Source organism: Nelumbo nucifera, chromosome 3, assembly GCF_055504915.1.
Source record: "Nelumbo nucifera cultivar China Antique chromosome 3, China Antique-T2T, whole genome shotgun sequence".
NCBI lineage: Eukaryota > Viridiplantae > Streptophyta > Magnoliopsida > Proteales > Nelumbonaceae > Nelumbo > Nelumbo nucifera.
Window position 1 is genome coordinate 86,171,715 of NC_142651.1, and position 27,797 is coordinate 86,199,511.

Consider the following 27,797-nt stretch of genomic DNA (forward strand, 5'->3'; position numbering starts at 1 on the left):
CATGAGTAAGAGACAAATTCAGCAATGGGGTGTCGGATAGTACACGAGCGGGTAGACTTACGAATAGCAATAGGGAAATCCAAATCAGAAGTATGAGGGATAGAATTACTTGAAGTTGCTGAGGTAGATTGATCCGAGTCCGATTGATTGCTGCCATGAGTTGGAAGGGTCTTTTTTCCTTCTGTTGTAGGTGATTCTTATATCTTTCTATTGCTTACTGGTGTCTCCAGCTACATCTGCACCGTTAAGAGTGGTAACAGGAGTAATGGGAGCCTCACTAGGTTCACCCAGGATGCTACAACTAGGAGGATCAGGAGGAGAGGATGAAAGGAAGACCCGAGGCAAAGAGAGGCACAAAACAGGAGGGGGAAGGAGAATCCAAAGAAGAATCCTCTTCCATCCCACTAGTTTCCCCCTGAAGAGGATTCTGGGAAGAATGAAAATAGAAGTGAGACTCAAAAAATATCACATCTTTTGTGACATACTTCTTCTTGGTGATGGGATCATAACACTTGTAACCTTTCTGGGTAGGAGAGAAACCTAGAAAGATTCCTTTCGTAGCCCTAGGATCCAACTTGGACTTCTTCGGATCCTTAACATGTATAAAGCACACACAGCCAAAGACTCTAGGTGGAAGAGGAAAATCTGGAAGATTAGGGCAAAGGACAGAGAAATGAGTTTTCATACCCAACACCTTGGATGGCATCCGATTTATCAGATATGATGCAATAAGGACAGCTTGAGACCAGTAGTGCTTGGGCACCTTGTGCTGAAATAATAAAGCTCGAGCGGTCTCCAATAAGTGTCTATTTTTGTGCTCAACAACCCCATTCTATTGAGGGGTACTAGCACAAGACGACTGATGTATCATGCCAGCATCCTCCATGAACAAGTTCAAGGATCCTTCAAAATATTCCGCAGCATTATCTGCACGGAATTGCTTAATCTTCTTGTCAAATTGAGTCTCAATCATTTTACAAAATGCCATGGTTATCCGTGGCACTTCATCACGTCCTTTTAACAAGTAGATCCATCTGCATTGTGAATAATGATCAATAAAACTAATAAAGTAATGAAAGCCATCCATAGAAACAAGGGTGAAGGGCCCCAAACATTAGAATGGACCAAATCAAAAGGAGCTTGAATTTCATTACTAGAAATTGGATAAGGGGTTCTACATTGTTTTGACAACTGACACACTTCACAAACTAAACTTTGACTCAAAATACTCTTAAATAATTCAGGAAACAGCCCTTGCAATGATGAAAAAGGTAAATGACCTATCCTAGCATGCCACAAGTGTAACCTAGCTATTGACTCCACATTATTCTGACTACTGGTTGCAAATGATTGTAAGGCCGAACTTATGTCTGCATCAAAATAGTAGAGACCTCCACACTCATGACCGCTCCCAATCGTTCTCTTCGTCAATCAATCCTGAAAGACACAATGAGTAAGTAAGAAAGTTACACTACAATTTAAATTCTTGGTAAGCTTCGAAACAGATAAGAGATTGGAAGTAAGATTGGGAACATGTAGAACAGATTTAAGAAAGAGGTTCTTGCTTAGGTTAACTCCCCTTTTCCCCGAGAGTGTGGAGAGGGAACCGTCAGCAACCCTCATCTTATCTTGGCCAAACATCAATTGGTAAGAAGAAAATAAAGAGGACATGTGTGTCATGTGGTCAGTGGCACCAGAATCAATAATTCAAGAACTAGAATCAATAGAACTAGTTGCACTATAAGCAGAGACAATACCTGATTTGGCAAGAGAGGTGGAAGCAAGAGAATTAGTCCTTAGACGGGTTAAGGGGACCTCTACCTCATCAGCAGTGAAACCCAAGGATTCGGATGTGGGGAAATTAGCAGTCTGTCCCATGGGAGAAGATGCAACTGTAGATGTGTTCTTCGAGCTATCACCACTGTGACTAGTAACATGATTCCCACTTGCTGTTTGATTCTTTTGGGGCTTCCTGTCTTTCCTTAAAGCAGCTGGTTTCAGATGAGGATAAAGAACCCAACAAGTCTCTTTTACATGCCTTTCACCACCACAATGAGAGCACTTAAGATGCCTCTTGTCTGAATGCTTGCTCCCCTTTTGGTTTGAAGAAATTAGGGCTGAATGTTCAACAGGTTGTTCGGCTAGCTGTATTTGAGTGTCAACTTGCATCTCTTTCCTCCTAACCTCTTCATTCCTTACTAGATAATAAACATGATGTAAATCTGACAGTTCATCCCTTTCCAAAATTTGAGACCTTATGCTCTCAAACATTGGTTCTAAGCCAGCCAAGAACTTAAAGGCTCTACCCTCCTAAATTTGTTTATCATGCCTCTCCTTGTCTTTTGCATTCTCCCAATCAAGAATAAGATGGTGATCGAGTTCTTCCCATAATCCTTCTAGGGTTGCAAAATATGTTGCAATTGTCATGTTTCCTTGTCTCAATGCATCAATGTCTTGGTTCAGCCTATAAATTCTGGCATTGTTCTTTCTCTATCCATAAGTTTTGGAGACTTTCTCCCAAATCTTAGCAACAGTCGGAAAGTGTTGAACAGTCCTGGCCACTCTTGAAGTCATCGAAGCAAGCAGCCAGGACATAACAGTAGCTATGGGAATTACTACTCCTTTTGTCATTGGGGTACATCAACTTTTCATCCTCAAGTTCTTCAAAACTCGAGGACGAGTTTTTTTGAACCAGGGGAGAATAATGCAGGAGCTGAAGAATCAAATTTGGATTTTTCTTAAAATTTCTGTAATTTTGTATATTTGGATAGTAGATAGAAAGTTATTGTGTTTCTTGATGCACAAGACAAAGAGTGGCACTTTTTGTAATTATGGTGAACAATGTTCCGGGCCACACAAGTCACTCTATAAATAGATGTATTCTCTTCCTTTTGAGGAATGAATGAATGAATGAATGGAGATTTCTTAAGAGCTCTCTTGCTGTATGGAGTGATTCCTACAAACCCTAGAGTGATTCTAGGACCCCTTGGAGTGATTCCTTTGGGATTTCTCTCTCGTTTCTCTTTCTCCACCCCTTCTCCTCCCTCTCTCTCTCACATACTCTCTCTTACTCTCTCATTTCTGTCTTGTGTTAATTTCTTCAAGCCCTACTGCATCACTAGGTGAGGCCTTTCATACAAGAGTATATTTGATGCTCTGTACTATATATCTAATTTCTTATTAATAAATTTATCTGGTTACCAAAAATATGGCATGCATATGGTAGACTGGCATAAAAAACTGTAAAGGTGGCAGCTTTGTTCATACAGAATAACCTTGTTTATGGTTCTCAATTATCAAAGCTGGAAAGAAACCCTTAAAGGCTACAACAAGTTTAGGATCCAAGCAAGCCAGAAAAAGAGTGAGGGCAATAACATAATGCCTCAAAATCATGGGAACCACCCAAAGATAGCTTTATAAAGCTAAACTTTGATGGAAACAGTTTTGGTAAACCAGGCCCCCGGGGGTTGGAGGGGTGTTTAGGGACAAAGATGGTAATATAATATCCTTAATTTCAGGTCCTGTTAGTCTAGGGGATTCTACAAGAGTTAAACTGCTTGCTGTACTATATAGAGTTCACAACACAAATGAGATTAGCTTAGAAAGGGAGGTTATTGAAGGGGATTCTCATTAAATGTATTGGGTTCAATTGTATTAGCCAAGTAAGGGGGTTAACAGGGAGCAATTGTATTGGGTTCAATTGTAAATATTTGTATAGTGGAGAGTTAATCAACCTCTCCTTGGGATCCCCATTGTACATATTTTTCTTTTTCTATTCATGAAATGAAACCCTGTTAGTTATCAAAAAAAAAATCTCCAGCCTCAAGTAGGCGTTCCTGTTCATAGAAATTCAGCAACAGAACAAGACCAAATAACCTGTGCACCTCAATTATTAATAGAGTCAGTTCTGGGTATGTGTTCTAAGTATTGATTATAATAGAATCAGCATTGGACTACCTTCTAAGATCTTACATCAGTACATGTATCATTAAGTAATATAAGGCATAGAAACCTCCCAATGTTTTATATATGTTTTTCATGGTTTACCTGTAATATTTCATACACAATATCTAAAATTGCCCATTTTATGAGATAATAGGATATTTTGAGAAAAGATAGCAAGCAAATTGGCCCTATTATTAGTTGGGTTATCTGATCTGCCCTGATAAGACCCAATTATAACTGGCAGATCTTTAATCTTAGTACTTGGACAATAATAGGGCCAGTTTTAGATCTATTACTTACACACTCTATAGGATCTGGGTTGGAACTGGGTCTGTGTGTCTTCTTATCAGTTCAGGACTCAGTTTACCCTGACCTGACCTAGACGACCAGACCCAACCTATTGACGGCACAGGTTAGTTTGTGCTCCCAAGTCTTCTTCGTATGAAGCTGCTCCAGTAAAACCAGAATTCTTATATAACATATAGTTACAAACATATCTTACAACATGACAAGTTAACATGATATAAAGGCAATTTTTATGATGCCTGAAGGGTAATGATAACATTAAAATGCCATTGCCATGGCACATACATCCTGCAAGCCTAGGCAAAGAAGAATCTCTTCAATAACTTTCCCTAATAGCATTCCGTGTGCTTCTGACAAAAACATAGGACCAAATACAAGGAACAACTTCATGGCCAAGGAAAAGGGAAGGATGCTGTAGAGGTGTGCTCGGGCAGAAACTGTATGGACAATATGGGAGAAAGGAACATGAGAATCTTTAAGGAGCAGGAAGGGAGTCAAGAAGTGGTATTTGAATGTATAATGGCCAGGGTGGTACATTGGGTCAAATCCATGAAACTGTTCTGTAACTACTGACATGATCTGTGGAGGAAGTGGTGGCAAGCTCATCAAGAAACTCAAGAGTCCTTAAAGAATGGACACTGCCTGAGAAGGATTGTATCAAACTAAATGTTCATGGAAGCGGTGTAGGCAATCACGGTCCATCAGGACTACAACAGGCAAAGGAAATGAATTTAAATAATCTGATTGTTGAATGAGACCCCAAGGTTGTAACTGGATGGTTGGAAAAGAGTGAAAAACAGTGTGGGGATATAGAAATTAATTAAGGCAGATAAAAAATTTAGTAAGAATTTTTTTAAGAAAATTGTTTAGTAAGAAATATAACTGTTAAGATCAATTGGGTGCCTAGATCTGCAAATGGGCTGGCTGATACTTTGGCTAAGCAAGGGGTTACTAGAAACCAACTGCATTGGGCTTGCTTGTAATGCTTTCCTCTCTTTCAAAGTGATAGGGTAGTAATCACGACCCTACCCAAGGGATGTTTGCAATGACTACAACTTTTTGATCAATTGAGTGCCTAGATCTGCAAATGGGCCGGCTGATACTTTGGCTAGCAAGAGGTTACTAGTAGGGGTGTCAATGGACCCTGGTTTTGGGTTGGACCCCATCCAAATCAAGATCAAGACAGTCCAATAAGACATTGAATTGGCCAAGTCCAAACTTAATAGTCCAAAGTATTTATTGGATTGGATTGGACCTGGTCCATCTGTAATGGGTTTATATTGGACTGGGTCCAATTGACCCAATTTGAATAGATTGGACAGTCCAGACATTGAATTGGACTGGTCCAAAATGGTCCAAAGTATTCATCGTATTGGATTGGACCTGGTCCATTTGTAATGGACTCATATTGGAACATATTGGATTGGATCAGATACAGTCCAATTGACACACCTAGTTAGTAGAAGCCAACTGCATTGGGCTTGCTTTGTAATGTCTTTCTCTCTTTCAAAGTGGTCCAATTGACACACCTAGTTAGTAGCAGCTCTCTTCACCCAGTTGCATTTTATCTCAATGTCCTTAGCCAGCCATTTGAATTTTTTTCCTTTTATTTCTAAAGTTCCACATTCCAATCTTGTCTTCCCTTAACCATCTCACCACCACCTCCGAGTCACCTTCAATTACCAGCCTCTTAATGTTCAAATCTCTTGCTCTTTGGATTCCTTCCAAGGCCACAAAAATCTCAGCCCTGAGAGAGTCACCTCCAATTGGGCCTGAGTAAATGGCTAAAACATTTTTTTTTATAAATGAACAATATTTTTTCAAAGATAGATCAAGATGATAAGTCAATACAGGCTGTCCAAGGAGAGACACGAGTTGTTACCTCTCCTAAACAACAAAACAGTATTACATTAGACTAAAAAGCAAAAAGTTACAGAGCTGCCCAAAATAATTGTTCCCTTGAGGCCCCTTGCTTAACCAACCCATCCAACTATGGTATTAGCTGTTCTGCCCACCCACTATGAAGTAACAGTCATGTTCCTTAAAAACCAATTAACTTTCCTCAGAATGTCCCTGTAGCACCAAATAATTGAACCTGGATTTATCAGCCATCCCACCACAACTTTGGAATCTCCTTCAATAAGCAGATTCTAACTCCTAACTGATCTGCAATCTGAATACCTTGTACAGCTGCTAGAAGCTCAGCTGTATTAGAATCTCATATACCCACGTGGCCTGAGAACAAGGCTAAAATGTTGCTATCTTTATCTCTCAGCACCCTCCTATCCTTGACGGACCTGGGTTGCCTTGGCTGCTACTGTCAAAATTCAACTTTATCCAACTTTAGGAAGGAGGCACTCACACAACTGGTATCATGTTCTTCCCGATATGGTTATTAACCACAACTATCCAGTTCCTCCAAATATCATCAAAAGAGAAATGTGTGAAAAGAGTCCAAAATTTCAACCAGTGGATTGTCCAAGTCAAAATACAATCCTTTACAGTCTGAATATTTCTCTCCTCTTGGAATACTCTCGCATTTCTTTCTTCCCAAATTGTCCACAATGCAGTAGCTCTGATGCATCTCCACATTGTTCTACCATTTTCTTGTGGGCCACACAAAGAAGGGTCAAAGAGCCGACCTACGGCTGTAGTCAGATTCCACCTGCACCCAAACAAGGCAAAGATCCAACCCCATATAACATCAAAAACAGAATAGGTTAAAAGTAAGTGGGAGCAGTCCTCACCATTAGCCCTACAAAGTACACACCGGTTAGGAGACAAACACATGGAAGGCCTTTTCTTCCACAAGCAGTCCAAGGTATTGATCTTTCTATAGAACACCTCCCAGTAGAAAATAATGATTTTAGGAGCATGTCTAGACTAGATCTCCTTAGCTGGAAAACCCAACTGTCTCGGGGAGGAGTAAAGGGACTTAAGAAAGGAGGCAGACGTGAAGTAACCCTTCGGATGAGGGGACCATAATCTCACATCAGATCTGAGGGGGGTCCAGAAAAACACTTTCACGTATTGAAAAAAGGTTTGAAATACAAGGGAGTTCATGATCCCTCAAGCCCCTACGAAACCCAAAGTCCCAATTTAGAGAGGAGGTGAAACAAGTGTTGGAAGAAAGTGAGAGATAGCTTTTTCCTTGTGTAATAAAAAAAGTAACTGCCTGTATACTGCATGATAAATTATCATTATAATGAGTTATAGTATACTATAAAGTACATTATATATACTATAGTAGTTGTGTGTTGAATGCTGTATTCAAAGTAGAGAAGTGAAGAAGAAAACCACTGGTATGCTGGAAATGTTGAACTGTACTGTTCAGTCGACCAGCAATGATTTATATTAGAATGAAGTACAATGGTACAAGAATTTACTGGAATGCCCCTGATTAGTGATGGGACACCCAGTTAACTTAAAACATTAAACGGGCTTAGGCCCATTAACCCAGGCCCAGTTACAGGATGATTTAACTTAAGTATGGGCTAATAAGACTCTTATCAGCCGAACACTCATACAAAGAGACTTCATTCTAACATTCTAACAGTAGTAGTATAGTTCTAAGAATATTTGTTCATTATAATGATAAGTCATCCCACTTTTTGGAGTTGGAGGACGACTATGTTACCATAGGCCATACTCCTACTCATGTTTCATTATTCAATATTTTTGGTCCTAGGACATAGAGATTCTATTTACCCAATCCCAATTATGAATCACCAAATATTCCTGCTTTTTTTAATTCCAATCAAATCCATTGTAAAGATTAGAAATCAAAAAAAAAAATCAACAAAAGAAAAGTAAGTTGAATTTCCTTGGACTACGAAAGAATTTGTCGATATTTCCGATTGAATCTTCTTGTTCCTAGATGCTCTATAGGAATAAATTGTTATTCCGTTCGATCCATGAAAAGATAATATACTATGGAGTTTTAGATTCATCTGAAGGAAAAGGAAATAGAACAAAGAAAATAATAAAAAACAATAAAGCAATTAAAAAAAAGGCATTAGTGAAATATTTATTGGAAGAGTGGGGAATTATGGGAATGTATTGGTAATACTAGATATTGCCTCAATGCTACACATCTTTATTATCACCAATGTTTGCATTACTCAAGCCGACATTCTCGCTTCTGCTTTGTCCACACCTGCTCGCGCGGGTGCTTCCCTCTAAGGCGGAACGCTCCCCTACCGATGCATTTGTACATCCCACAGCTTCGGCAGATCGCTTAGCCCCATTCATCTTCGGCACAAGAGCACTCGATCAGTAAGCTATTACGCACTCTTTCAAGGGTGGCTGCTTCTAGGCAAGGAAAAAGGTGCACGATCTCGTGAATTACTTCTGAAAAAATCAGAAATCATATGGAGGAACCATAGCATTTCATAGAACCTTGTTCAATAAGTGGAACACATTAGTTGTTCGCTCTCAGGTTGGGCAGTAAGGGTCAGAGAAGGGCAACCACTCATTCTTAAAACCAGCATTCTTAAGTGAAGGGATGGGATATCCATCTCATGGACGCCCAAATCTTGCGGAATGGATGGGGCGAATTTCAAAAATTTCTCCCATCTTTGCAGGGAATCGAATTCCCTATTTCAGAAAACATATTTTCAATGATCAATCTTGAATCAAGAACCAAATCAGATCTGAACCAAAAGTAGTAGAAGGGAGGATATACCTGATACAGAGAATCAATATCTCCCAATGGAGGTGTTCACGCCCAAGGAAGGATCCAAAATCTGCTCCCACTGAAGATGGCGCAGTGTAGGATGGAGCAGAATCAGCAACGTTCTTCCAAAAGAACTTAACCCTTCGCAAGAATCAACTGGATGGCTTGTGGGTATAACTCCAAGCAATCTTTTCCCCAAAAGATTAAGATCAAGATCAAATCTTGATTTCTCCCTATAACTGGAGATCGAACTGAAAGGAATGGCAATGACAGGAAGGAGGCGGCAGAAGAGAATTCGCAGTATGCAGGAAATTTCTCCTTTTTTTTCCTTTCTTTGCTCTAAAGAGAAAATATGTTGTGAATCATATATCTGTCTCAAAGGCTGCCGCCCCCTTTTTCTTTTATGATCTTAAAGGGATCAGCTCCTAATCAGATTAGGAGTTGCTAATCCAAATCATATTTGGGTTAGAAGTCCCATCAAGTGATAAGGGATAATCCTTATCTTATCTGCAGATCATATCAGCCATCTCCTAATCGAATTAGGAGGTTTCCAGATCTAAATCTCATTTAGATGGACTCTCTAAGTGGATAAGGTCTAGGCAAAATCCTATCAGTTGATCCATCTCAGAATTCGCCCCCTTTAATTGACTAATCAAATCAGCCCAGTTCGAAATGGGCTTAAGGCCCATTAAGGTTATGTACTCAATTAGACTTCCAAACTGCTGCCCAGTTGGGATTCCTTGTATGGCGTGGGACCCAAACATTGATCTACACGTCAGCCACATGGGTTCAGCCCAGTCTTTGATATAAGGCTTGGCCGAATACACTGTTATGGACAGTGCACCCCCTGAAACCCATCTTATGGGCTCTATGGGCCCAACACTTACCCTAAGTGGTCCCTGGGCCAAGCCACCTTGTATCACCCAGGGACTGTGGGCAGATGCAAGATTAGCCCATCAGGTATTATCCTCAATGGTCTTACACTTAACCTCTCAGCCCATAATGATCACACACTGCCCGATAAGAGAGGACCTCTCCCTCGGCTGCAAGGAACAATGTTGCACTCTCTACTTATATGGATCCCAGGAATTAAAACCTTTTGCAAACATTTTAGAAACCATAATATATACTATTTTATATATCATATAAAATATACTTTGCAAAAACAAATCTCAATAGTTGAAATCGGCTGCCGGTAGTCCCCGATCATTACCTTTGTCTGACAAAGGGGCTGATCCTTTCACTATGATCACCCACTCAGATGAATTCTCGGATTGTCCCAACATACCCAGGTTTTGACCCTCGCTAAGGATCTCACTGATTGGTACATCAAAGACGGCCCAATCCGACATCTAGTGTAGTATCATAATCGAGTCTAGGGGTTAGGTGTAACTTTCCAGTTTTGTCCATCAATCTCCAAGGTCCAGGACAATACTAGAAATCTGGTCCAGTTCAAAGGTTCTATTAATCCTACACTATTTGTGCCTAGGGTCTCACCCTGGCAGCTGAGACAGGCCACCCCAACCGACTTGGTGGCACTACAGTGTCAGCCTTGTCAGGATAGGTCTCCCCAGACCGATCCACTGGCTGTGAACATTCTAAACTAACACAAGTCTCATTAAGTGTCCAGTTTAAGGGTATTACACAGAAACATACCAAGGGAACATGAATCAAATATGCACTTTTATTCATTTACAATAAACTCATAAAGTACATCATTCTGATTGAAGCTAAGGGCATACAAAACTGTCTAACAACTCCCACTTGCACTTAGGTCCAATCAGTTACTAGCCGGAGTCCCATGCTTTCCACGTGTTTCTCAAACACTTTCTGTGATAGTGGCTTCGTCAATGGGTCTGTTACATTTTCCGCTAACGCTACCTTCTGAATCAGGATGTCCCCTCTACCAACAATCCCCCGCAGTACGTGGTACTTCCTCTCGATGTGCTTCGACTTCGAGTGGGCTCGTGGCTCCTTAGCCTGAGCAATGGCTCCATTGTTGTCACACAACAATGGGATGGGTGATGTGCTGGACGGAACTACTCCTAACTCATGAACGAACTTCTTCATCCATACGGCTTCTTTGGCAGCCTCACTTGCGGCAATGTATTCGGCCTCAGTTGTGGAGTCTGCTGTGGACCCCTGTTTGCTGCTTTTCCAGCAAACAGCACACGATCCTATTGTGAAAACATATCCAGATGTAGACTTTCTATCATCCGGATCCGACTGAAAATCCGCATCTGTAAACCCTTGGATCTGTAGTGAACTACCATCGAATACCAGACAAAACTCTTTTGTCCTTCGAAGGTACTTAAGTATGCATTTCACAGCAGTCCAATGCTCCTGCCCTGGGTTGGCCTGGAATCTGCTTACTACACTCACTGCCTGGGCGATGTCAGGACGAGTGCATAGCATGGCATACATGATGCTCCCTACGGCTGAGGCATAGGGAACGTCTTTCATGCTCTCGATCTCCTCAGAGGTCTTTGGAGACATCTTCTTGGAGAGATTGACTCCATGCCTGAAAGGAACATTTCCTTTCTTGGAGTTTTCCATGCTATATCTCTTGACTATTTTGTCAATGTAAGCAGATTGGGATAATCCTATTATCCGCTTTGATCTATCTCTATAGAGTCGAAGACCCAGTATATAGGAGGCTTCTCCAAGGTCTTTCATGGAGAATTGCTGTGATAGCCATACTTTTATCGTAGTTAACATTCCTACATCATTTCCAATGAGTAGAATGTCATCTACATACAGAACCAGAAACGTAACCTTGTCACCACTGGTCTTTCTGTAAACACAAGGTTCATCCGGGTTTTGCTCAAAATCAAACTTTTTGACCGTAGAGTCAAATCGGATGTTCCAACTTCTAGAAGCTTGCTTCAATCCATATATGGATCTATTCAACTTACAGACCATGTGTTCCTGACCTGTAGCTACAAAACCTTGCGGTTGTTGCATATAGATATCTTCAGTAAGATCTCCATTCAGGAACGCAGTTTTGACATTCATCTGCCAAATCTCATAGTCATAGTAAGCTGCTACAGCTAGCAGGATCCTAATAGATTTAAGCATGGCCATGGGCGAAAAGGTTTCCTCATAATCGATGCCTTCTTTCTGAGTGTATCCTTTTGCCACCAGACGAGCTTTGTAGGTCTCAACCCTGCCATCGAGGCCCTTCTTCCTCTTGTAGATCCATTTGCAACCAATTGCTTTTACCCCGGAGGGCGGATCCACTAGAGTCTAGACTCCATTGGTCTCCATTGAGTCCATCTCAGCTCTCATGGCATCTACCCATTTAAGGGAGTCTATGCCCAACATAGCTTTCGTATATGTTACGGGATCCTCTTCACTAGTCAAAGTTTCGACCAGGTAACTATCCTGATCGTAACCAAAACGGACCGGTGGCCTGGACACCCGGGTAGATCTTTTAGGTTGGGCATTACCTGGAACTTGTGGGACACCTCCCACTGCATCTGAGCTCTCCTCATCAAGAACAATTTCCTGACGCAAATTGTCTAGGATGTAGTCATTTTCTAAGAATAGTGCATTCCGACTACAGAACACCTTCTGCTCACTTGGATCATAGAATATGTAGCCCACTGAGCCCTTCGGGTAGCCTACGAATAGGCAACGGCTGGTCTTGGATTCCAATTTGTCCGGATTCGTTCTTTTAACGTGAACAGGACAACCCCAAATCTTCAAGTGTCGTACACTTGGTTTCTTTCCGGTCCAGAGCTCATAAGGAGTCTTAGGAACCGATTTGGTTGGAACCCGGTTCAGCACGTATAACGCAGTAATGCGTATCCCCAAAAGGATGTGGGTAACTCTGAATGGGTGAGAAGTGATCGGACCATATCCAATAAGGTCCTGTTCCTCCTCTCTGAAACACCGTTAAGTTGTGGTGTAGCAGGAGGAGCCAACTGTGATACTATCCCATTGTCCTTTAAGTAGTCCCTGAATTCGTCAGAAAGATACTCGCCACCTTGATCTGATCAAAGGGCCTTAATTTCTCTCCCTAACTGTTTCTCGACCTCTTGCCTGAACTCTTTGAACTTTTCAAAAGATTCAGACTTGTCTCATTAGGTATACGTAACCATATCGTGAAAAGTCATCGGTGAAGGTAATGAAATACATGTGTTGGTTACGTGTCCTAACACTCATGGGACCACATACATCAGTATGTATAAGGTCAAGTGTGCCTGTACATCTTTCAGGCTTACCGTTAAATGGCCTCTTTGTCATCTTACCCTTAAGGCAAGGCTCACAAGTGGGAAGATCTTCTACAGTTAGAAAATCCAAAGGACCATCCTTTACCAGTCTTGTGATTCGGTCAATACCAATATGGCCAAGTCGGTAATGCCACAGGCACGTGGGATTAACTGTATCACGTGCTCTTTTCTTGGGGATTTCGGCCGACGTAGTTTCGGCTATATTTGTTTCTAGAGAAGGATGTAGAACATAGAGACCGTTCTCCAGTTCCCCATATGCGATGAACTTATTGTTTCTTTTAATAGTAATCGTATTACTGAAAAAGACAGAATACCCATCCGCACATAGTTTTGAAACAGAAATCAAATTTTTTCTTAAATTTTGCACAAAAAGGCAATCTTTAAGTACAATATATCATTCTCTAAATTTTAATTCTACGGTGCCTATTGCCGTAGCTGCAACGCTTGCAGAAGTCCCCAAGTAGAGCATCACTTCTCCATCATTCAGCCTTCTGCTTACCTTGAACCCCTACAGTGAGTTACATGCATGAGTTGAAGCCCCAGAGTCAATACACCAGGACGTAGAAGTCACCAATAGGTTGGTTTCTATGACACAAGATTCGAAATTACCTTTCTTGGATTCCAGGTACTGAGGACAGTTCCTCTTCCAGTGGCCGGTTTGTTTGCAGAAGTGACATGCATCAGCTGTCCTGTCCTTCTGCTTCTTGGGTTTGGTAGTCTTCTTCTGAGGCTTCTTTGCCTTCCTCTTTTTCTTGCCCGTTTTGTTTGCTTCAACAAGCATCACCACAGGCTCATCCTTCTTAAGTAAGTCCTCGGCTCTTTGCAACATATTGCTCAGCTCCTGGACGCTGACATTCAGCTTGTTCATATTGTAGTTTAATATGAACCCATTGAAGGAAGAGGGTAAGGAGTTCAGAATGGCATCTACTTGAGTTCCAAGATCAAGCCCGGATCCAAGGGCTTCCAACTCGTTAATGTAACCCATCATCCGAAGACAATGATCATGAACTTTCTGCCCCTTAGACATCTGAGCGGTCATGAACATTTTCAAGACCTTCTGCCGAGTAGAACGGTTCTGCTCTTTATACATTGTTTCCAGACTGTCCAATATGTCCTTAGCGAGTTCGATCTGATCGAACTGCCTCTGTATTGAGTTGTCCAAAGAAGCAACGACATAGCAGCGGGTTAGGGAGTTTTTATCCTCCCATTCTTGGAATTCTCTCCTACGGGTTTCAGAAGCCCTATCACCCGGACGTTCCGGGGCAGGAGACTTGACTACCTTGTCCAATTTTTCAGATGTTAAAACCAGCATTAGGTTACGGTACCAGTCGGCATAGTTTGGGCCCTTAAGCTTGTTGTCGTCAAGAAGCTTTGCAAATTGTCTGTTTGCCATTTTCTGATAAAACAAATATTAGTCCACAATCTTATTTGATTCATGTTCAAGTCATAGATATGGATTTTAATCTATGTTCCATTCCCATTTTTTTCATCTCTGAGTTTTCCCTCCTGCTCAGGGACGGAGACAGCGACTTGTCTCTGGAAGTGTGGGAAACCACATAGGGTGCATGGAGCCAACTGTTTCAGCTGCAAAACCCCACCACCTTTCTGTGAAGGATCACATCCACTCATCATATGAGTTTTCCCTTTTGGCCTCTGCCAGACAAGGTTCAGAGCCGTTTTCAGGTAAACATTTCTGTCCAGTGAGTGCTTACCCATCATATTCGTGAACGCCAAGGTACTGTGAAAGAGTTCCCATTTTCTGGTGAAGCCCCTCCCACATCGGTCTATGACGCCCCTATCATCTTATGAAACACTTAGACAAGCCCAACAGCAAATGGATAAACCATTTTCTGGTGCATTTCCTCATTACTGAATGACTCATCCTCATGCTAATGACGGAAGGCCTTTAGAGAGTTCATCATATGAACCTCCCTATCACATGCACTCATATTTACTGGAGGGAACAAGAATTACGCCCTAGTTAATTTTAGGTCAAACCAGAGTGGCTCCCATTGACTTTCATAAAGCTAGATTTCGTGGGCTTAAATCGGCTAGGGTTCCGCACGTAACCTCTTCAAGAGGTGTGGGGCCCACCATTGAGGGAGGTCATCGAATGACCAATAGGGGCACCATGGCAATGATGTGCATTCATCCATGGTGTGCGCAAGAGCCACTGTCGAATCTGCATGGGCCAAGCACTTATGGCCCATGAGCGTAGCACATCACACATCCATACATCACATGCAGGGAGGAATTGATCCAATCAATTAATTATCTGTAAAAGCCCATTTTAATTCATAATATTAACAGTTAACATTATTTAGGTATATGGGCTGAATCAGGGTTACCCAGTTCGGCCCATATAGCTTGTTCCTTTGAAGTGGGCTTTTGGCAGTTTTAACAATTTAAAACTGGGCCTTACAGGTTGAGCCGAATTAACCATTTAATTAAACATCAATCCTTAGGCCCATTTGTGGGAAAATTAGGGCTGACTTTCAGCCTTAAATAAACCCTAGATTCGGTCCAAACAATTTTGAACCAATTTTGGTTCGAATGGGTCTAGGGTTTGATCTTTAATTAAATCTTTAATTCAAGAAAATAATATGAAATTAAAGAACTGATAAAAGAAAACAAGAATCAGTTAATCCAGGGTTGTCCGTACAATCCATCCTGCAAAACAAATGTTAGATCACAGAATGTAGTTTCATAAACTGCAAATCGCAGGTAGCGAATGTCCCATCCGCAAAATCTCCTTCCTTGCGCCGCCATCTTCGATCCAAAAATAAATTAAATAGAAAACCTAATTTCTATTATAATTACATCAGATTGAATACCTAATACATTAAGTCTAAAAAACAAAAAAAAAAATATTTACAGACCAAATATAATAAATAAATCAAGAAACTGCAAATCTTTGCAGGTTCCCTGCGCAAACCAAGAATTCGATCTCTAGTACGAACAGCCCATAAATCAAGAAAATCATAAAGAACTATTCTAAACAATAATCCGATTTATATAAAATTAATTTCAGATTATTTGCTCATTATATTTTGAGATTAAAATTTCCCAAAACCCATATCTGCGCAAATCGGGTAGAACACCTTCTGCCCATTCGCGCAGGTTCAGATCTGAATTAAATTGATTCAAGATTTGAACCTGGGACTAATACCACTGGCTGTGAACATTCTAAATTAACACAAGTCTTGCTCTGATACCACTGAAGGGATGGGATATCCATCTCATGGACGCCCAAATCTTGCGGAATGGATGGGGCGAATTTTAAAAATTTCTCCCATCTCTGCAGGGAATCGAATTCCCTATTTCAGAAAACATATTTTCAAGGATTAATCTTGAATCAAGAACCAAATCAGATCTGAACCAAAAGTAGTAGAAGGGAGGATATACCTGATACAGAGAATCAATATCTCCCAATGGAGGTGTTCACGCCCAATGAAGGATCCAAAATCTGCTCCCACTGAAGATGGCGCAGTGTAGGATGGAGCATAATCAGCAACGTTCTTCCAAAAGAACTTAACCCTTCGCAAGAATCAACTGGATGGCTTGTGGGTACAGCTCCAAGCAATCTTTTCCCCAAAAGATTAAGATCAAGATCAAATCTTGATTTCTCCCTGTAACTGGAGATCGAACTGAAGGAATGGCAATGACAGGAAGGAGGCGGCAGAAGAGAATTCGCAGTATGTAGGAAATTTTTCATTTTTTTTCTTTCTTTGCTCTAAAGAGAAAATATGTTGTGAATCATATATCTGTCTCAAAGGTTGCCGCCCCCTTCTTCTTTTATGATCTTAAAGGGATCAACTCCTAATCAGATTAGGAGTTGCTAATCCAAATCATATTTGGGTTAGAAGTCCCATTAAGTTGATAAGGGATAATCCTTATCTTATCTGCAGATCAGATCAGCCATTTCCTAATCTAATTAGGAGGTTTCCAGATCTAAATCTCATTTAGATCTTGGACTCTCTAAGTGGATAGGGTCTAGACCCAATCCTATCAGTTGATCCATCTCAGAATTCGCCCCCTTTAATTGACTGATCAAATCAGCCCAGTTCGAAATGGGCTTAAGGCCCATTAAGGTTATGTACTCAATTAGCCTTTCAAACTGCTGCCCAGTTGGGATTCCTTGTATGGCGTGGGACCCAAACATTGATCTACACATCAGCTACATGGGTTCAGCCCAGTCTTTGATATAAGGCTTGGCCGAATACACTGTTATGGACAGTGCACCCCCTGAAACCCATCTTATGGGCTCTATGGGCCCAACACTTACCCTAGGTGGTCCCTGGGCCAAGCCACCTTGTATCACCTAGGGACTGTGGGCAGATGCAAGATTAGCCCATCAGGTATTATCCTCAATGGTCTTACACTTAACCTCTCAGCCCATAATTATCACACACTGCCCGACAAGAGAGGACCTCTCCCTCGGCTGCAAGGAACAGTGTTGCACTCTCTACTTATATGGATCCCGGGAATTAAAACCTTTTGCAAACATTTTAGAAACCATAATATATACTATTTTATATATCATATAAAATATACTTTGCAAAAACAAATCTCAACGGTTGAAATCGGCTACCGACAGTCTTGGTTTCCATTAGAGATAGTGCATTCCCGATCATTACCTTTGTTCGACAAAGGGGCTGATCCTTTCACTATGATCACCCACTCAGATGAATTCTCGGATTGTCCCAACATACCCAGGTTTTGACCATCGCTAAGGATCTCACTGATTGGTACATCAAAGACAACCCAATCCGACATCTAGTGTAGTATCATAATCGAGTCTAGGGGTTAGGTGTAACTTTCCAGTTTTGCCCATCAATCTCCAAGGTGCAGGGCAATACTGGAAATCTGGTCCAGTTCAAAGGTTCTATTAATCCTACATTGTTTGTGCCTAGGGTCTCACCCTGACAGATGAGACAGGCCACCCCAACCGACTTGGTGGCACTACAGTGTCAGCCTTGTCAGGATAGGTCTCCCCAGACCGATCCACTGGCTGTGAACATTCTAAACTAACACAAGTCTCATTAAGTGACCAGTTTAAGGGTATTACACAGAAACATACCAAGGGAACATGAATCAAATATGCACTTTTATTCATTTACAATAAACTCATAAAGTACATCATTCTGATTGAAGCTAAGGGCATACAAAACTGTCTAACATTAAGACCAAAGAACCCTACTACTAATATCAACAATACTATTGATCATACGAGGGAAATGGCTTTGATACGTTATTCACAACAATCGGATTTTCGTAGGAACCTAATCAAAGGATCCATGCGCGCTCAAAGGCGTAAAACAATAAGTGGGGAACTGTTTCAAACAAATGCACATTCCCCGCTTAGGAAAATGGTTGTGGAGGTAGCCTATAGGAAGGGAGAGGTTGTGGCACAAGGTGATAGCTAGTATACATGGCAGTTTGGGAAATGGATGGGATGCTGGTGTATCGCACTATCGCATCGAGCTATGTTGGCAACTCCTTGGAAAGCAATTCAGAGTATCCTCTCTCAATTCCTTAATTTTGTCAGGTATGATGTCAACTCTAGCACTTCTGTTTTGTTTTGATGACATTTGGGTGGGCAATTCTGCTCTTAAGGATCTTTTCCCTTCTCTCTAGAGCTTTATTCTTTAGAACTAAATTCCCTAAACCCAGCCCACCCTCCTCTTTCCTCCTACAAACTATTCCCTAATTTATTAAATGATCCTTTTTTCCCTCTCCTAGCTCCCAAAGAAAGTTTCTCATTAATCTCTCCTACTTCTTAGCCTCCCTAACAGAAATCCTGAAAACAGAGAAGTAAATGGCTAAAACATTCCCTTCCTCATTTCCAAAAACTCCCCCAATACCTAACAGCCTTGGATTCCCTATACTATGTTGAGATCAAAATAGACAAGAAAAATATGACATAATTTCCTTCCATGCATCTTCAAGGCTTCAAGCTTTTGAAGACTTATGGAAACATATAAATAGTTGAATGGAAAGAAAAACACAGGTTAAGGTCTAGTAATTCCAAAATATAAATATAAAAGAAAATACATGTGCATTTAAAAATGCCCATACGAAAGTGGAGGGAATGGGGCAAGAGAAACTGAGAGGTGCCAAATTATACCATTGTAACAAATTATGGCATAACAATATGTTAACTCACCACAATATACCACCCAGGATCTAAAAGAATCAGAGAAATACCAGTAAACTCACAAACATGCAAGTTATAGAAAGTAATTTACAATATATCAGATATGGGAAATGTAGCAGAAGCATATTAGACCAAGAAAACTTGCAGCTTAGACTGCACAGACAAGAAAGCATTAGCATACCCTTCGCCACTGTATAATTTCTTTTGTCTTGCATTCTTCCCCTTCTTGCTCTTTCTGCGCTTAGTACCAATACTAGTATTATCAGCCATGTTTTGGGATGTGAAGCCTATCACGGGAGGCTGCATATAGGCGGGTTCATACCCAGAATCAGTTGGTCCTGCCACACTGCTACCAAGTGGTCTATCATTGACATTTCCAGTTAAGGCAGCACTGGTTTCACTTAATTGTTCTTGCTTTGGTTTCCTAAATTCATGATGAAGTTGATTTATAACTGGAACATTAGAATTGTGTCCTTGAGATTGTCCTATAGTTGTAGGCAATTGCACTATAGAAGTACTAGTAGAAGTCCCAGATTCCTCGACTTTATGCATCATGCCAAAAACTCTAACTTTAGATTTTATAATTCCAGAAAGAAGAGTCTCGTACACAGGATTACCTGTAGAGCACATTCAAACGTTAGCAAGAAATCACGTATATATGTATGTATGTATACCACTGGGAAAAAATATACCAAGAAAATATCGGATAACAGTGTGTGCTGCTAATTGTTCTGCTTCTTTCTTGCTTTTGGCCGCACAACCAGTATATGATTTACCATTGAAAAGCAAAGAAGAGATAAATCCTGGGTTTTGCCCTTCTGACTGAGTGGTTTTATATATTGGTTTCTCAAGGTTTATTTTGACAGCAAACTCATTGAGGATAGATTTGCAAACTATTGTTTCCTGAAACAAATATAAGAAATGAGAAAGTATATCATGTATAGCAAAAGATGTCAAAAAATACCCAAGAATTTTTTTCACAAATAAACAACTGCAAAATAATATTAAATACCAAAAAAAAAAGAAAACGAGAGTATAATCAGTGGGCCTCTAATATACTAGTTATGCTCTATTAGTAAAATATTGAATACATAATTGATGTTATTACTAGCATTATCAACTTTTATTTTGAGAAAAGGTAACTTTCATTAACAAAAAGAGGGAAGGATATACAAGATGTATAAGAGATACACCTCACCATAACTGCTCAAAAAGATCAAAAAAACTAAAAAACCTTCCCAACCCTTAGGAAGGAAACAAATTGTCACTATACAAAAAATCCCTGCCCACCCCAGATTTAGCTAGAGCATCTGCCACAGAATTCAACTCTTGAGGGATCCACCTAAAAGTACAGACCACCCGAGGCAGAACTTCCCTGATTTCATTGAGCTGATAGGAGAATCTCCAAGGCCCCTCCTGCTGGTTTAACATCTAACTGATAACAACCTTTGAATCTCCTTCCACCACCACTGAAGAGATATTTAGGGATACCACAGCCCTCAGCCCCACCAGCAAAACCTGCACTTCAGCTTCAATGGCTTCAACCTCCTCAATGGGCCTACTAAAGTCCCAAACAAGGATTCCAGAGGAGGTTAGAATTCTGCTACCTACCCTTGGCTGTCCCCTATGGCTTAGCCTGCTCAGACAGCTGCTATCAAACTGGAAAGTGAACTCTGCAAGGGATCTTGGAGCCACAGGAGCAGTGTGAGCAGCTACTTGACCAAAGGAACTTAGGTTTCTTTCTAAATCTGCTACCTACCCCAGGTTTCTTTCTAAATCTCCCATAGAAATGCCTCTGAACACATTTGTTACCTTCGGCCAGGAGTTGAACCAGAAAATACCCTCCCTTCTAACTCTTCCAAGGAGGAACACTTGTCTTCAAAGATTTCTGTTGTGATCCTCCCAAATGCGCCACCACACCGCATGGATCACACCCTTCCCATACAGAACACCTGTTTTACTCAAGGTACAACCAGGCCATTGAATTAGGAACTCAGACACAGAATTGGGAGGAACCCAATTGAAGCTGCAACTGTAGAAGGTATCCAAGAAAAATTGCCAAAGGCTTTGAGCAATTTCACAATTTATGAGAAGATGGCAAGAGGGCTCTCCTTTCAAACACAAAACACACACATGGGGAGCAACATAAATATGTCCCTTGCTCTTCCTCAAGATCATATCGAAAGTGTTGATGCTGCCACAAGAAGCCTCCCACACAAAGAAAAGAAAAGAAAAAGAAACTCTAGAAGGGACTGCAGAAAGCCAGATCATTTTATGGGGAAAAGGAGAGTTGGTTGCTCTGCCACCAACTTATAGAAAAAGGATTTGATGAAAACTCACCATCTGCTTAAGGCCACCAAATTCTCTTATAAGTCAAGGGGTCAGGAAAAACAGAAGAAAGGGAGGACAGAAGAGAAGAGATGTCTTGAGATTCTACATCAGACAATGCCCTACGAAAACTGAAGTTGAAAGAAAGACCATGTTCTCCTCTAGTGGCCTCTTTATCCAAGGTAAGACTAAACAAGGGGGGGTAAGAAGAACAAAGTTGTTGTTCCAACCACAAGTTGGTCCGAAATTTAATTCAGTTGTCATTTCCCAGGCTACAACGCAAGAAGGGAGAGAAAAGCTCAAAGTAGGAAGTTATACCTTTCCAGGGACTATGGAAAGAAGTTCGTGAAGAAGTGTGTTTGGAATCCCACCCATTCCTATTCCTTCCACACTTGCTCCAAATAACTGAAGCCCACAGAAGATCTTGCTCCAAAGGAAATCCCACCCATTCCCATCCCTAACATAGACTTGTTCGGGCTTGCCTCAAGGGGCGTGGTCGGGGTCTGGGGGCGAAACCCCCGGCCCAACCGTTAGACTCAAAAAAAGGCAAAAAGCGCAAAATTTTAAAAAGGCGCATGCCTGGGCTGAGATGCAAGGCGCATCAGGCGCACGCCTAGGTGCACCCGGCGTGCGCCTAGGACCTGGGCAAGGTGCATACCCCAAAATGCGCCTCACCCATGCACCTAGGCACGCCTTTTAAATAACTGAGTCTACCACTCCCAAGACCTAGATAGTTGGGACCAACATTGGATAATGACCTTTTTACACACTATTTATTACAAAAAGAACTTAACTAATTTATTAAAATTTAAAAGATGTGAAAGAAAGCAATGTTTTAAAACGCATAGGCATGATGCGAAGCGTTCCACTACCTAGAGGCGTGAGGCATATAGTTCAGAACGTAAGAGGCGTAAGCCTCCCGAACACAAGGAGGTGTAAACCTCCTTAAGAGGAGGGGGTTAGGAGGAAGGAGGAAGAAGGGGAGGAAAAGAAGAGGAAGGGGGGATCTCATTTTTTTCTTTATTTCTAATAAAAATCTTTTATACTAAGAAGAATAAAGATGCATAGTACTAGTTGAAAAGGGGGTCTTGTCAAAGTGGAGGCGAGTGAGCCAGAGTGGAGCAAGACCCCCCTAACACAAAAAAACAAATTGGGCTGCATGGAAAAGGGATGTGGGGGGTCTAGGGGGCAAAGCCCCCCAACTGAAAGGGTTGGGGGCAGATCACTTTCTTTCCCCCTATCTTTTCTTCCCTTCCTTTCCCTTTTCTCTTTTTTTCTTCTCTTTCTTTCTTTTTCTTTCCCTTCACTTTCTTTTCTCTTCCTTTCCTTTCCTTTCCTTTCCTTTCCTTTTTTTTCTTTTTTTTTTTGTCTTTTTATATGATGTGTGCATGGGGCATACGCCTCTAGAACACCTCATGATAACAGCGCATGAGGCATACGACTCAGAGGTGTCAATGCCTCTAGCATACGCCTCATAGTGTTTTGGGAGCACCTCCAAGCATGCGCCTCCCATACCTTTTAAAACACTAAAAGAGTAAATCCATAATATAAAACTTTGGCCTGAACTAGTTTACCATTTCTTTTATACAGTATTTCATACAATGTAACTCTAATATGATAAAAGACTCTTCTTAACAGTAGAAACCACTATCTGCTGATTCGGTCAAGCTTCTTGTGAAAGGAAGAGGAGAAAGTTGTAGATTTCAGCAATAGAAAGAGAAAAAGGAAGAAAGGAGAAGAAGGTCAACTAGGATTGTGTGTCATAACCCTAGCCGCCAGCCCCTCATTCTATTTATATTTAACTTAAATATGAGATATTACAAAGATGCCCTTAGTAGGGCGGCAACTCAAATTAAATAGTTACAACCCTTTTAAAAAATAAAAACTAATGGGCCCAAGGCCCAACAACTTCTTAATTTAAAAGAAAATAAACTAAACACAGATCAGCCTACTCAACAACACAAATCGGTGGCCCCACTCAACACTCCCCCTCAAGTTGGGAGTAGATGTCACACATTCCCAACTTACGTAGATCATGCTCTAGCTTATTCTTTGCAACGCCTTTTGTGAGAACATCAACAAGCCGCAGATCAGAAGAAATGTATGGAAGACAAACTTCTCCAGAAGTTACCCTTTCTCTAATAAAATGTCTATCTACTTCAATGTGCTTAGTTCGGTCATGCTGGAGATTATGGGAGTAGAAGATCAAGACTGTAATCAGTCTTGAATCCTAATAGGTTTTAGGTTTACAAAACAGAAGAAAAGTGAGAGAAAGGAGAAGGAATAGAAGAGAAACAAGAGAACACAAGGGATTGAAAGGAGGGACAGATTCTAACAGATCTGCCGCTGCCACTCTCTTATTATTTATAGGTTATGTTCAGTACATAATGGAAAGGACACATCTGCTCTTAGTACTTACATGATAAATAAAGTAAATAAAAACTGAATAAATAACTGAATTAACAAATTGACTCAAACTGACACTACTATAACTAAAACAAATAACTACACATGCTGTCCTACGAACACAGTGGGAACCACTGCTGTGGGGCCCACATCAGTGTTCCCTACACTCCCCCTCAAGTTGGGAGTAGATATCTATCATTCCCAACTTGGATAGGTCTATCTCTAACTTCTTCCTTGGTACAGCCTTGGTTAGGATATCCGCGAGCTGCATATTAGATGTGATGTACGGAAGACACACTTCTTGTGATGTGACCCTCTCTCGCACAAAATGTCGATCAACTTCGATATGTTTAGTTCTGTCATGCTGCACTGGGTTGTGGGCTATATTAATAGCTGCTTGATTATCACAATACAACATTAAGGGCTTTTCATAGTCAATACCCAACTCTTCAAGTAGTGACCTCAGCCATAAGATTTCAGCCACTCCGTTAGCCATTGACCTGTATTCCGCTTCAGCACTGGAGCGGGAAACAACACTCTGTTTCTTACTCCTCCAAGAGACAAGGTTACCTCCCACAAGGGCACAATATGAAAGAATGGTAGGATCCATCCAATGGACGCCATAAAGGTTGCGGAATGGGTGGGCGAATTTCAAAAATTTCCTACCTTCTCCCAACTGAGAATCATATTCCCTAAATTTAGAATATATTATTCAAGGATCCTACTTGAACCATAATCAAACCAGATCTGTACCAAAAGGTAAATGGGAGGAATATACCTGATCCGGAGAAGCAGTATCTCCCAAAGTTGGTGTTCACGCCCAAAGAATGCTCCAAGATCTGTTCCTGCTGAAGATGACACAGCTGTGGATGGAACAGAACCAGCAGGGTGCGTCCTACACACTGGATCCTTCACAAGAATCCTCTGGAAGAACTAAACACTGTAACCTTTTCAGTCTTTTTTGCAAGACTGATGTCAAGAATAGATTTCTTGACTTTCTTTTCTGCAAAGATCCAATCTTGCAATGGCAGATGGCGGCGGCAGGAGGAGAGAACCAAAACCGAAAAAGCTGAACTGCTTTTTCTCCTTTTCTGGAGAATATGAGATCTGATCTCTATTCGCAGGAACCTTTCTTGCGATTTTCCTTGGTTCGAAATCTCTTGTTTTTCTCCTCCTTTCTTCTTGATTAAGAAACCTCCTAAATCAGGAGTTATCCCAATCCAAATCAGTATTTGGATAGGGGATAATCTTAATCCTTTCTGCAGATAGAGTTAGCTTACTCCTGATCTTATCAGGAGATTACCAGATTCAAATCTAACTTGAATTTGGTCTCTAAGAGTGGATAAGGCTAAAGGCCCAATCCTTTTACTAACTTCAATCTCAAATTCGCCCCATGGATGGGTGATCATATCAGCCCACTTCGAAATGGGCTTTTTGGCCCATTAAGTGTTTAGTGTCTAATTACATTCCAATCTGCTGCCCAGTTGGGCTTCTTTGTATGGCGTGGGACCCAAGCATTGATCTACACACCAGCCACATGGGTTCGGCCCAGCCTTTAATGCAAGGCCCAGCCGAATTCACTGAAAAACTCAATGAACCCCTTGAGTCCATCGTATGGACCCTATGGGCCCAACACTTACATTAAGTGGTCCCTGGGCCAAGCCATCTTATAAAAACCCAAGGACTGTGGGCAGGTGCAAGATTAGCCCATCAGGTATTATCCTAAATGGTCTTACACTTAACCTCTCGGCCCTTAATGATCAAGCACTGTCCGACAAGAGAGGACCTCTCCCTCGGCTACAAGGAACAGTGCCGCACTCTCCTCTCACATGGATCCCGGGAATTAAAACCGTTTGCAAACATTTGAAACCGTACATATAATATAAGTATATTAATTTTGCAAAACAAAATTCCAACGATTGAAATCAACTGCCGGCAATTTGGTTTCTATCAGAGAGAGTGCATTCCCGATCATTACCCTTTGTCCGACAAAGTGGCTGATTCTGTCACTATGACCACCCACTCAGATGAATTCTCAAACTGCCCCAACATACCCAGGTTTTGATCCCCGCTAAGGATCTCACTGATTGGCATATCAAAGGCAGCCTGATCCAGCACCTAGTGTAGTGTCATAATCGAGTCTAGGGGTCAGGTGTAACTTTCCAGTTTTGCCCATCTATCTCCAAGGTCTAGGGCAAGACTGGAAATCTGGTCCGGTTCAAGGATTCAGGTAATCCCATACTGCATGTGCCTCGGGTCTTACCCTGGTGGCTGAGACAGGCCATCCCAACACTTGGTGGCACACCAGCATCAGCCTTGGCAGGATAAATCTCCCCAGACTTATCCAACGGCTGTGAACATTTAAAACTAACATGAATCTCTATAAATGTCCAGTTTTAGGGTTTTGCACAGAATTAAACCAAACAACATGAATCAAACATGCACTTTATTTATTTCCACTAAATAACAAAAGTACATCAAATCAGATTGAAGCTAAGGGCATACATAAACTGTCTAACACAATATCCAGAGGTAGACCATCTGTCATCAACACTCCCAGCCCAATCGGCATCTGTATAGACTTCCACCCTCATGTGATTATTGTTCTTGAGCAGTATACCTCTATCCGGGCATCTCTTCAAGTATGTTAATATTCTCTCTGCCGCAAGAAGATGAGAAGTTCTAGGGGAGTGCATGTACTGGCTAACAACACTAACTGCATACCTGATATCTAGCCGAGTGAGGCAGAGATATAGGAGGAGCTTTCAAACCAATCGTTGGAACATAACTTTGTCTTCAAGAGGCTCCCCGCCCTCTGCACTAATCTTGTGATTTTGTTCGATGGGTGTATCAGCCGGCTTAACACCCAACTTTCTAGTTTTCGCCAACAGATCTAGAACATATTTTCTCTGAGAGATAAAAATCCCCTACTTGGATCTAGCAACCTCAATACCCAAAAAGTACCGTACTGCACCAAGATCTTTCACCTCAAACTCTTGATGAAGGAGTTGTTTGAGGGACTCAATCTCATGGCGGTCATTTCCTGTCACCACAATATCATCAACATATACTGCAAGTAGTGTCAGAGAGGACTCCACCCTCTTGATGAATAGTGTATGATCTGACTGGGCCTGTACATAACCAAAATTTCCAAGGGCTAATCTGAACCTATCAAACCAGGCTCTAGGTGACTGCTTCAAACCATACAATGACTTGTTCAGTCGGCAAACCTTCTTACCTGTCTCTGTATCATAGAATCCAGGAGGCAACTGCATGTAGACCTCTTCCTGTAAGTCTCCATTCAGAAAGGCATTTTTAACATTCATCTGAAACAAGGGCCAATAATGATTTGCTGCAAGGGATAACAGAACTCGGATGGTGGTCATCTTGGCTACTGGGGCAAAGGTCTCTAAGTAGTCTATACCATAAGTCTGAGTGAACCCCTTTGCAACCAGCCGGGCTTTGTACCTTTCAATAGAGCCATCAGCATTATGCTTCACAGTGAACACCCATTTGCATCCCACCGGTTTCTTTCCTTTTGGTGGGTCAACCAGTGCCCAAGTATTATTCTTCAACAGGGCATCCATTTCGACTTGCATTGCATCTTTCCATTCTGGAACTGATAAGGCTTCTTGCACTGTTCTTGGAATAGGGACATCGGCAATGGAAGTGAGATAGGACTGGTAAGATGGAGATAGACGATCATAGGATAAGAACTGTGAGATGTTGTGAGCTGTAGAAGTGG

The 27,797-nt window shown here is 41.4% G+C and overlaps 1 protein-coding gene across 6 annotated transcripts in view; it reads right to left on the bottom strand.

Moving 5' to 3' along the window:
- LOC104613526 (double-stranded RNA-binding protein 4-like) overlaps window positions 1-27,797 on the bottom strand; it is a 56,797-nt gene that overhangs the window by 8,177 nt on the left and 20,823 nt on the right. For 5 of the 6 annotated variants that reach the window (XM_088900267.1, XM_088900266.1, XM_088900269.1 and 2 more), the window contains 2 exons: window positions 20,011-20,221; window positions 19,500-19,935 (listed from right to left, as the gene is read on the bottom strand). In XM_088900267.1, the coding sequence (XP_088756393.1) occupies window positions 19,500-19,935; window positions 20,011-20,221 (647 nt within the window). Of the gene's footprint in view, window positions 1-1,123; window positions 1,438-19,499; window positions 19,936-20,010; window positions 20,222-27,797 lie in introns of those variants that run through there. The other variant, XM_088900270.1, reaches the window with a different exon arrangement.